The 12,297-nt window shown below is 36.8% G+C and overlaps 1 protein-coding gene across 1 annotated transcript; it reads left to right on the top strand.

Moving 5' to 3' along the window:
* Nucleotides 1-5,444: 5,444 nt before the first annotated feature.
* LOC145160024 (glutamate decarboxylase) lies at nt 5,445-11,717 on the top strand. Its single transcript, XM_079079084.1, has 7 exons — nt 5,445-5,635; nt 5,723-5,927; nt 9,382-9,582; nt 9,678-9,892; nt 9,977-10,230; nt 10,434-10,486; nt 11,001-11,717. Exons 1-7 carry the CDS (start codon nt 5,550-5,552, stop codon nt 11,475-11,477), a joined length of 1,491 nt encoding a protein of 496 aa, XP_078935210.1. The 5' UTR covers nt 5,445-5,549; the 3' UTR covers nt 11,478-11,717.
* The last annotated feature ends 580 nt before the right edge of the window (nt 11,718-12,297 follow it).

The raw sequence follows: 12,297 nt of genomic DNA, 5'->3' as shown, positions 1-12,297 counted from the left end.
TGTTCCCAGAGGAGTTGCCTGGGATACCTCTAGAGAGACAGGTGGAGTTCCGGATTGACCTTGTTCCTGGTGTGGCACCAATAGCCAAGGCACCATATCGTTTGGCTCCTCTCGAGGTGCAGGAGTTGTCTACACAGTTGCAGGAGCTGTTAAACAAAGGATTTATCATGCCGAGCAGTTCGCCTTGGGGAGCCCCGATTCTGTTTGTGAAGAAGAAGGACGGGTCCCACTAGATGTGCATAGACTACCGAGTGCTGAACAAGGTAATGGTGAAGAACCGTTACCCACTCCCGAGGATTGACGATCTCTTCGATCAGCTACAGGGGGCATCTTGGTTTTCCAAGATCGACTTGCGTTCAGGATATCATCATATGAGAGTCAGAGACGAGGATGTACAAAAGACTGCTTTTTTGGACTCGCTACAGTCATTACGAGTTTGTGGTGATGCCCTTCGGGCTCACCAATGCTCCTTCCGTGTTCATGGACCTCATGAACCGCTTATGCAGACCGATGTTGGATCGTTATGTGATAGTCTTTATCGACGACATCTTGGTTTACTCCAAGAAGCAAGAGCAGCATGAGGAGTACTTACGAGAGGTATTGGATACCTTGAGGAGGGAGAGCTTATATGTCGAGTTCTCCAAGTGCGAGTTCTGGTTGCGCGAGGTGCAGTTTCTGGGGCACCTTGTCAACCAGAACGGTATTCTGGTCGACCCGGCCAAAGTGGAGGCCATGATGAGATGGGAGGTTCCGAAGTCTCCATCTGAGATTTGGAGTTTCCTCAGATTAGTAGGCTATTATCGGAGATTCATTCAGGATTTCTCCAAGATAGCGGTACCCCTGACCCGACTGACGAAGAAGGCCGTTGTTTTTCGTTGGGGGCCTTAGCAGCAGGCAGCGTTCGAGACTTTGAGGCAGAGGTTGTGCGAGGCACCGATCTTAGCCCTGCTAGAGGGCATTGATGACTTCGTGGTATACTGTGATGCGTCCATCTCGGGTTTGGGCGCAGTGCTGATGCAGAGGGGGCATGTCATCGCCTACGCTTCGAGGCAGTTGAAGCCTCACGAGGCGAACTACCCGACGCACGACTTAGAGTTGAGGGCAGTTGTTTTCGCCCTCAATATTTGTCAGAATTACCTCTATGGGGTCTATTGTACCATTTACACGGATCATAAGAGATTGAGGTACCTCATGGATCATCCAAATCTGAACATGAGGCAGCGTCGATGGTTAAATGTGGTGAAGGACTACGACTGTGAGATCCTCTACCACCCGGGGAAGGCCAATGTTGTGGCCGATGCACTTAACCGCAAGGCATTCGCAGCCCCGATCAGAGACATCTGTCTAAGGATGACAATGGTGACTCCGCTTTTGGAGCAGATCCGGGAGGCCCAGTAGGAGGCTATGAAGGAGGAACACCGGAAGAGTGAGCGTATCATGGGTCAGGTTTCCTCATTCAATTATGATAGTCGCGGGTTGTTAACACTCCATCGTAGAGTGTGGGTTCCGTATCATGGAGGTGTGCGCCAGGTTTTGATGGAGGAGGTGCACAAATCCAGGTTTTCTATCCATCTCGGGGCGACGAAGATGTACAGAGATCTTCGTCCTGACTTACTGGTGGCCCTGCATGAAGCGAGATGTAGCCTGGTACGTTGAGAGGTGCTTGACCTGCAGGAAGGTCAAGGCCGAACACCAGAGGCCTCACGGCAAGACGCAGCCGTTGGATATCCCTGTGTGGAAATAGGAGAATATTACTATGGATTTCATCACAAAGCTTCCCAGGACCACATGTGGATTGGATACGATTTGGGTCATCGTGGATCGGTTGACCAAGAATGCCCATTTTATTCCGATTCAGGAGAGCATTTCGGCCCAAAAGCTGGCCGACATCTACATCAGAGAGGTAATAGCTCGTCACGGGGTGCCAGTATCCATGATTTTTGACCGAGATGTACTGTTAACTTCCAGATTCTGGAAGAAATTTCATGACGAGTTGGGTACTCGTCTGCACTTTAGCACTACTTTTCACCCGTAGCCGGATGGTCAGAGCGAGCAGACCATACAGACCTTGGAGGATATGATGTGGGCGTGCGTTCTAGACTTTGGTGGTAGCTGGTATACCTACCTTCCCTTGGCAGAGTTCTCCTACAATAATAGTTACCACGCGAGTATCGATTGTCCTCCCTTCGAGATGTTATACGAGAGGAAGTGCAGAACCTCGATATGCTGGGGTGAGGTTGGACAGAGGTTCATGGGGAGTACCAAAGTGGTACTTAAGACGACGGAGAGGATCCAGCAGGTCCGGAGCAGGCTTCAGACTGCTCAGAGTCGGCAGAAAAGTTATGCCGACAAATGCTGTTCAGACATGGAGTTTCAGGTAGGAGATATGGTCCTCCTGAAGGTGTCACCTTGGAAAGGTGTCATCCGGTTCAGGAAACGGGGAAATTTGGGCCCCATGTACATTGGTCTATTCAGGGTTATAGCCCGGGTGGGCAAGGTGGCATATAGGCTGGATCTACCAGCCGAGCTTAGTCAGATCCACAACACCTTTCATGTCTCCCAACTACGGAAGTTCTTGGTAGATGACTATGCACTGGTACCTCTAGAGGATATTCAGGTGGATGATAGCTTGAACTACATCGAGCGACCGGTAGCAATCCTCGACAGGAAGACAAAGGATCTGAGGAACAAGAGGGTAAAGTTGGTGAAGGTGCAATGGCAGCACCACAAGGGCTCGGAATGGACCTGGGAACCGGAGGACGAGATGAGGGAGCACTACCCCGAGCTATTCCCAGACGCAGCAGACTCGACTTCCGGATCCCGATATGTAATTTAAATCAAATTATTCATTTTTGCAAGGGGACTCGACGAGTTGGAGGCCCAAACTCGTCGAGTAGGAATGGAGTTTGGATGCGGGACTTGAAGTCTACTCGACGAGTTGAGAGCCTCAACTCGACGAGTAGGGCTGCCAGAGTGAAACCCTAATTTTCAGGGTTTTGCACCCTATTTAAACACCTTAACCTCCAAAGGTTGGCCTTATTTGCAGCCTTCATCACCCCAAACCCTAGCCACGAAACCCTAATCCACTTTTGAGTGTTCTTGTGCCATTTTGTGTGTTCTTTCTGAAGTTGAAGAAGAGGATCCTTGAAGAAAGAGCAAGGACCTGAAGGAGGAGAGTAGATCCAGAAGTTTAGCTCCATTTCTAGTTCAATAGAGGTAAAAAGCTTCTAACTTGTCCATTGTGTGCTTAGATCTCTTCATCTCCACTTTTGTTGAGTTTTTGGTCCAAGTATCTTAGTCCTTGGGAAATGGACGTCCCAAGTGATTTACCTTTCAAATTTGGGGTGTAAAAGGGGTTTCATGGCATAAAGGTGCAAACTTTATGACCATGGAAGCCCCATGCAAGCTTTAAGTTGTCATTTTTTCCTTTTAAGCGCCAAAAGGCCATGCATGGAAGGAAAGTCTGAGACTTTACGTGTTCATTTGGTGTCTAGGGCCTAGATCTCAGTTTGCATGCCTTGGTTTGGAGTATTATGGCTTTTGGACCAAGAACTAAGTCTTAAAGAACTAGGGTTTGAGCTAAATCCATTAAGAAGGACTATTAACTGGTAAAGTTGGAAACTTTACCCTTAAAAGGGCATTTCCAGTATGTAGATGAAGCATGGAGTTTGGATCTGAAGGATAGGAGCTTAATCTAATAAGATGGCCCATCAGACTAAAGAACTCGTCAAGTCCATAGAGGAACTCGACGAGTTGGGTTGGAATGTCCCGATTCTGTAAAAGGGAAAACTCGACGAGTTCAAGGATGACTCGACGAGTAGAATGGGGAAAGTCCCGATATCATGGATACGAGGAACTCGACGAGTTATGAAAGAACTCGACGAGTTGGATCGAGATTTCCAGGGTTTTATGGATCATGGAACTCGACGAGTTGATGGACCAACTCGGCGAGTTGAGTCAACCAGGATGTTGACTTTGACTAGGATGTTGACTTTGACTTTGACCAGAATTGACCCTTAATAGGGTTATGGGTGTGAGAGAGTAATTAAAGGAGATTTTATGTGTAGGAGTTTGAGAGGAGTTGATTTCAGAGCCGAGGATAGTTTAGCTACTTCACGACATTGAGGTGAGTTACCTTCCAATAGAAGTGGGTCTAAGGCAGCAATGTCGGCCTACTAGTAGGTGATTCTTGTTGAGATGATTGTCTTTGTGATAATCGTCCGATATGCTACTATTTGTTATGCTTTATGTGCTAGTATGCTATGATATTATATGATAGTAGTAGGAGGGGTGAAATAGTCCCCGATTACCGGTTAAAAGAGACCGAAGGGGTAGACAGTACCCATATATGCCTAGCAGTATGCTTATGATATGTTATTATGTGGTAGTGGTAGGGGTGAAATAGTCCTTGTAACCGGTTGAGATAAACCGGAGGGGTAGGTCGGACACCCCGGCATGTCTAACAGGGGTAGGTTAGGCACCCCGGTATGTCTAGCAGGGGTAGGTTGAGCACCCCGGTATGCTCGGCAAGGTAGGTCGGGCACCCAGATATGTCTGACAATATGTTTATTGTATAGTGTGTGGTATGATGGGGGACTCACTAAGCTTCGTGCTTACGGTTTACAGTTTTGGTTTCAGGTACCTCTTTCTTCTAAGGGAAAGGAGTCGGTATGACTGCAGCGCATCACACACATTATTTTCCGCACATGAGATTCTTGGGATTTGTACTCTGACATTATTACCTTATGACTTGTTTTTGGGATAAATGATTTATGAGTTTTTATGATATGAGATAACTTATGATGTTTTCAGTGAATCAGTTTTATGAATTATTAAATTAAAAATGAAATTTTTGGTCTCGAATTTTGGGATGTTACAAAGACCCTTTGAAAATTAAGTATTTCAGAATAAATTGTTAAAAGTTCGAATCTTACAAACTTCAACTTTATAGCGATCTATTTTCAAAACGATGTTAATTTTTGTGAAAAACGCATATTCTTAAAATCTTATGATTTCAATATAATTTATTATTGTAAATTGATTGTTTATTGTATCAACTATGAAGAGTAATTTCATCAATCAAGATCAGAAAACATGTTTAATGCTATTATATCATAATATAATTGATTTATAAAAGCACGATCAAGAAGGCACATGAGTTGTCCTTCGACTTTTAAGTTAAATATGTATCAAAGTATCAAACTTGTAAAGATTAAACAGCACAATTAAATGCACAATTAAAGGGATGAAAGAAATTTATTAGTTAAGAGAAAAAAAGTCGACCAATTCCATAACTAGATGTTCCCACTTTCCTTACCGACATTAATTTGCACTAAAGCCCCTGTAATAATAAAGTATTCTATTAAGGACCTCTACATTTTATATTTTTGCCCCCAGCCATTTTTCTGTGTCTTCTTCCCGAATTGTGTGGCTATATAATTGCTCGTCCCACGATCTCCTTCTTCCACATTCAACTGCTCCCCATCTACCCCTCTCTCTCTCTCACACACACAAAAAAACACGCACAGAAACACAGTGAAACAACAAGCATGGTGTTATCGAAGGCCGTGTCGGAGTCCGATGCCTCCTTGCACTCGACGTTTGCTTCACGATACGTCCGCACATGTCTACCAAGGTGCAAACTCCGATCCACCAGATCCTACAGATTCTGAAAAACTTTTGTATTGAAATTTGATTTCGAGATTAATTTTGATGATTGCAGGTTTAAGATGCCTGACAATTCGATTCCGAAGGAGGCTGCGTATCAGATAATAAACGATGAACTGATGTTGGACGGAAATCCGAGGCTGAATCTAGCGTCTTTCGTCACGACATGGATGGAACCGGAATGTGATAAGCTAATCATGTCTTCCATTAATAAGAATTACGTTGACATGGATGAGTATCCTGTCACTACTGAACTTCAGGTATCCTCATTTCCTCTCTTCTTCTTCCTCCGATCATATGCCCTAATTTTTTTAATACACCAGATACCTTGACTAGATCATGGATGACGTAGATCGACGATAAAAAAAAAGCTTGGAATTAATCAAAAGTCATCATCTATATCTGAACTAATTTAAATTTGAATGATTACATGATTTTGATAAAAATATATGTTTGAACGTAGTCAATGGTGATGCTATAAATGTTAGAAGAGTTGATACTCCATATTCGTGTGTTACATGTTCATACAAATCTTTGTTAACCAATTTAAGTTATGAATCGATTCACATGACTGTAATTACAAAATTAAATCTTTTAAACCTAATTGATCAATTTAAAAATAGAAGTTATTCTGCAATATGTATCACTATCTGGCCAGAAATAAGGATTGTGATGGTTATAGAAAAATCTACACCTTGCATTTATGAAATATGGGCATATTGCATTAAAATTTCGATGCAAATTTGACCAATTATAGTGGGCCTTTACATCATTCCATGCCATGTTGGTTATTTTAAAAGGAAAATTAGTATTTCTCCATTTTGTATATATTCTGATATTATCAATTACCAATATCAATTATTCATTAAACCAAATATTTATGTCGACAAGCTCCCCTCTTTTGTAACTGTTTCCATTCTTAATTCTTTTCAGTTAAATTAATGAAATTATTATTTTAGAGATGTTTTCTAATTATGTCAAATTTTTTTACTTGATCAAATATTTTAAAGGATGACTAGTTCTGTGTTTAAAAATAGTAAGATATTTATCATACTTAAAAAAAAAAAACAAATAGTGATTTTTTTTTAAAAAAAATTGGGGCTTCTTCTACAAATCATCAAAACAAAAGGTTTAAGGATCAAAAGTCTCTTTTAGACTTTGTTATTGCAATTCAAAAACTTTTATTTACATCAATTTTATAGTGGATCAATTCAAAGTTTAGATGATGTTTATTTTGAAAATGAAAGATAATAGTTTAAAAAGTAAAATTCCAATTGATATTTATTTTGAAAATGAAAGTTTTTAGTCAACAACTAACTAATTGCTAAGAGACTATAGGGGCACTATAAACATAGATTTGTCCATACTACTAGACTAGTTCCACTATAAATAACACAATCTTCAAAATGGAAATTACTACTAAAATATAGTTTTCTTTTTGGAATTCTAGTAAACATAACAATAAGATAATAATTTTCTGGATTAGTATAATAGCGTTTTAAATTGTTACTCTCTTGTACACGCTGTGAAAACAAAAATAACAGAATCAAATTTATGTGGATTACTTTTACTAACGTGTTTGGACAAAAGATGACTAATATATGAAGATATCGAGATAAACAGTAAAAGTAAATGATTAATTGATTTTTTAGAATGCATAAAAATTATAATATAAAAATAAAACTATTTGATTTTTTAGAATGTTTAAAATAAAAAACAAAAAAGTTATGATAATAATATAAACAAAAATATATGTGTTATTCACAGAAAAAAAAAACATATTAAAAATATAAGTGCTATTTACACAAAAACAAAATATAATATATAATTTTCTTCATTATTGTTATTATTATTATCATCATTATTAGCCTTATTATTAATATTAATCTTGATCTTGATCTTGATGCCTAAAAAAGCATTCCAGCGAAACAAGAAAACGTGACTAGGACGTTTAAAACGTTTGTGCAAACCGATTTTGAGTTTTGTGTTTCAACTGATAATTTAATCACCTTATTATTTACAAAATTAATATACAAATTTTAAAATATGTGTCATAAATTAAATATGATCAAAAATTATTAATAATAACCTTTAGGATCTGTCCTGATTTTCTGTCTTCTTTTTCTTTGTCTCTAACAAAACTTTTAGATTTTAAATGAGTTTCCTGTCTCTTTTTTGCCCTTTCAATAATTTCAAAAATATCATCATTTAAACTGATATTTTAAAAAGATATAAATAGAAAAAAAAAGTATAATAATTGATCAAATCCGATTTGACATAAATATAAATATATCCGATGTCATTTGCCATGCTGGTATGCCCAATTATTGTCATGAATTACACCCATTTCACCCCAATCCACTGTCTTATCCAATTGTCCCAATCCCCAGATGCCACGTATACCATCTTACTAACGTGCACCTTCATTGGTATCTTCAACGGCTTTAAAAAAAATATATCACAATAAAGTGTTTATATTTTTAGAACTATTCAATCGCTTTAAGAGTGTACTTTAAGATCATTAGTCAAATTATCGACATGTGATGTATCATGGTATTAGGAAAAGTGTAACTTCCTATTTTGGGATTATCATTTAACATGTTGCCATTGAAAATTTTATAACGTTTCATAATTTAATATTTTGATTAAAGAGACATATCACAGATAGTCGTGTATAAGAAGTGGTAGGGTCGAACGTCATTTTAAATCATAAAAGCAATAATAGTGCCAACCCCATTGTCAATAAAGTTAAATTAAGAAGAGTAAATTATTTAAATTAATTAAAGCACTATCATCCGATTGTTATATTTAGAAAGAAAGATCATCCCCTGAGAATCAAATCCTTAACAAATTCTATTCTAATCCAAATTATGATTAAAAAAATATGAGATATCCACCGAATTCATACCATATTTCAAAGATCATTTCATCAATATAACCATATTTTGAACACGTATCTCTCACATAGTTACTTTTTTTCACACGAAAACACTTTTTCTAACAAAATCTTGTTAAATTTCGTGAATTTGTGAAGATACATGAAATCGTGAATTTTTTTAGTGTATCCGTGAGTTTAATAGATTTTCGCAAGGTTGAAAATTCTCAAAATCATGAATATTTCTTAAAAATAAAAAAATTATAAAATGTAGCAAAAATGGTTAAAGCGTTTAAGGTTTATGTCGTGGGTTCAAAACTCAATAAAGACAATTAAAGACTTTTTATCTTGCCTTAATCATCTTTACTACACTTTATTTTTTTATATTTTTTGAAACATCGATCTTTACAATTTTAACATTTTTTTCCCAACCTCATGAATATATTCAAAAGTTCGTGATTTTTAGTACTTTCACAATTTTATAAATAAAGTTCGTGATTTTTGGACACATGACATTTTCTAATATTTTTGAGTAAATATTTTTTCCATTTGTCATTCTTTAACACATGACATTAGATCTCAATTAATAATTGCCTTAATTGAAAGTAATCAATAAATTACAGTATTACTATTCATATATTATATTTAATATGTTTCTAAATTACAGTATTACTATTCATATATTATATTTAATATGTTTCCTTTTAAATTTTAAATTGAAATCTAAAATTTCAAATTTAAATAAATTTTGTTTAAACTTTCATATTTAATTTTATGTTTTATCTCACTCGTATAGTATATGTGTCTCACAACTAGTTGTATTATTAAAATAAATGCAGAATCGTTGCGTGAACATGATAGCACATCTGTTCAACGCGCCACTTGGCGAAACCGAGACAGCAGTCGGAGTGGGGACCGTAGGTTCATCCGAAGCAATCATGTTAGCCGGATTAGCCTTCAAAAGGAGATGGCAAAACAAGATGAGAGAACAAGGGAAACCATTCGATAAACCCAACATTGTCACTGGTGCCAATGTTCAAGTAACCAATATATTTCACTTCATTAATCAATACATTAAAAAGTTCATAAAACATAAAAAAGAAAATTAAAAATACAATTTGTTTTTTTTTTCAAGGTATGTTGGGAGAAATTCGCAAGGTACTTTGAAGTGGAGTTGAAAGAAGTAAAGTTGAGGGATGATTACTATGTGATGGACCCTGAAAAGGCTGTAGAGATGGTTGACGAAAACACAATTTGTGTCGCTGCTATTTTGGGTTCAACCCTCAACGGTGAATTTGAAGATGTTAAGCGTTTGAATGATCTGTTAGTTGAGAAAAATGCAGAGACTGGGTACGTTTGAAAAATATAATCTGTAATTATGTTTATGTATTTTTATTATCTTATGTTACTTGTTATGGGAATGTATGTATGTAGGTGGGATACTCCGATTCACGTGGATGCTGCAAGTGGGGGATTTATTGCACCATTTATCTACCCGGAATTGGAATGGGATTTCCGATTACCGTTGGTTAAGAGTATAAATGTTAGTGGTCACAAGTATGGTCTTGTGTACGCTGGAATCGGGTGGGTGATTTGGAGGAACAAAGAAGACTTACCCGATGAGCTTATCTTTCATATTAATTATCTTGGTGCTGATCAACCCACTTTCACCCTCAATTTCTCCAAAGGTAAACTTATAAATCAATCCGTTACAACAATTTGTTTATTACTGACATATAAAAGTGTTTTTTACTTTTATTCAAACGATTTGTTGATCCAATAAAAAAATAGAACAGAATTTTGTGACTTGTTGAATATGTGATATTATTTATAGTGGATTACTTTGTTTTCAACCATATAAACCAACAAGTTTTATGAATTTATTTTTCAGGTTCTAGTCAAATCATTGCTCAATACTATCAACTCATTCGCTTGGGTTTTGAGGTTAGTTTTTATCTTTAAACCTCTTCACATACTCCTTAATTGCCTATAAATTCTTAGGTGAATATTACTAAATGGCAACACAATTTTTATCCATCTCATTATGTCACAACTTTTTTCTACATCGGATGCTACAGTGTTTTCTCTTCTAGTTTTCGGACTTTGTTAAGAAAAAAAAACCATCAGTAGTGAATTGCAAAAATCTTTTTTTGGGTTAAATTTGTTTTGTTTTTGTAAGAAATTCAAAATTTTAATGCTTATATAACAAAAAAAACTTTTTCGGGTGGCTAAACTGAACAAATTTTAAACTATAGTGGTTATATAGAATTCAAAGCTACATGTAGCGTTTATTTTTATTTTTTTCTGTAAAAAAAACAAACTTTCAGAATAAAAAATTTCGAATGGTTAAATAGACTAAAGAAAAGTACAATGGCTTTATAGAGTTTGATCTCAACTTTATTTAATCCAACTTCTTGACCTGTTAATTAACCGATTTATTTGTATGAATTCTTACTAGGGATACAAGAGCATTATGGAAAATTGTCAAGAAAACGCAACGGTCCTAAAGGAAGGACTTGAAAAAACCGGACGCTTCAACATCATCTCAAAAGACAATGGTGTCCCACTCGTAGCATTTTCACTAAAGGACCACAGTCAACACACCGAGTTTGAGATATCAGACATGTTGAGGCGGTTCGGATGGATCGTGCCAGCTTACACGATGCCACCAGACGCCCAACATGTCACGGTTCTCAGGGTGGTGGTTAGAGAAGATTTTTCAAGGACATTAGCAGATAGACTTGTGGTGGACATATCGAAGGTGCTTCATGAGCTTGATACATTGCCAGCCAGGTTGAGTGCCAAGAAGACAGTGTTAGAAGAAAATGGAATGTCGGTGGCGGCGGTCGATGCTGAACATGAGGTGACAAGGAAGATTACTGACGCGTGGAGGAAGTTCGTCTTGGATAAGAAGAAAACTCAAGGTGTGTGTTAGGGTTTTGGTTCGTAGTATTCTCTTGTGGTGAAAATTTTAATAAGGTATTGTTTTATTGTGTGGATTTCAGTTATTGTAATTTTTGGTTAATAAGTTTCTATATGTTTGTTTTAACGGTAAAAATGTGATGATTTTAATATGTGAGGTTTGAGGTTCGAGTCTTGTTTTTCTATTACGAACTTACGAGGACATTATAATGTAAATTTATTGATTGATGGAGATTGGAGATATTTGGGTTAATATTATTTACAATTTTTTTTATATAAGAACAATGAAAAAAAGACAACTTGATTTTTCAAAAATGTAAGAAGCTATGAAAATGTGGTTAAGCTATTAAAACATTAAACTCTAAAGAATACGTAAAGAAACGGTCAACATTTTGTTATAATGTTTTTTTAAATAACAGTGTTAAGCTATTATGCAGAAAATATTCATAAAAAATATGCGAAGAACTTGTCGAAGGAAAAACAATACATGCCTATATGGTAGGACTTCTCAAACTTCCAAGCAAACAAGCTGTGAGATCAGCTCAATCACAAATCACAATTTCGTAAATATTGTTTCGGACAATTGCTTATAGCCTACAATTTTTATAGATTAAATTGTGTTTCGGACAATTGCTTATAACATACAATTTTTGAATATTAAAATAAAAGATAAACCGATAAGGAGATAATAAAGAAAAGTTAACGTCATAAAAGAATGAAAGCCACCTAAGTACCTAACTAATGGAATAAGGTGAAAAAAAAAAAAAAAGTTTAAGTTAATCCAGTCTGATCTCAAGTTGAACGGGTGGTTAGTATAGGATTCACCATGGGTC

The sequence above is a fragment of the Lactuca virosa genome, chromosome 2 (genome assembly GCF_052849685.1).
Source record: "Lactuca virosa cultivar CGN04683 chromosome 2, Lactuca_virosa_CGN04683_v6, whole genome shotgun sequence".
Taxonomy (NCBI): domain Eukaryota; kingdom Viridiplantae; phylum Streptophyta; class Magnoliopsida; order Asterales; family Asteraceae; genus Lactuca; species Lactuca virosa.
This window is presented reverse-complemented; position numbering and strand designations above follow the sequence as displayed.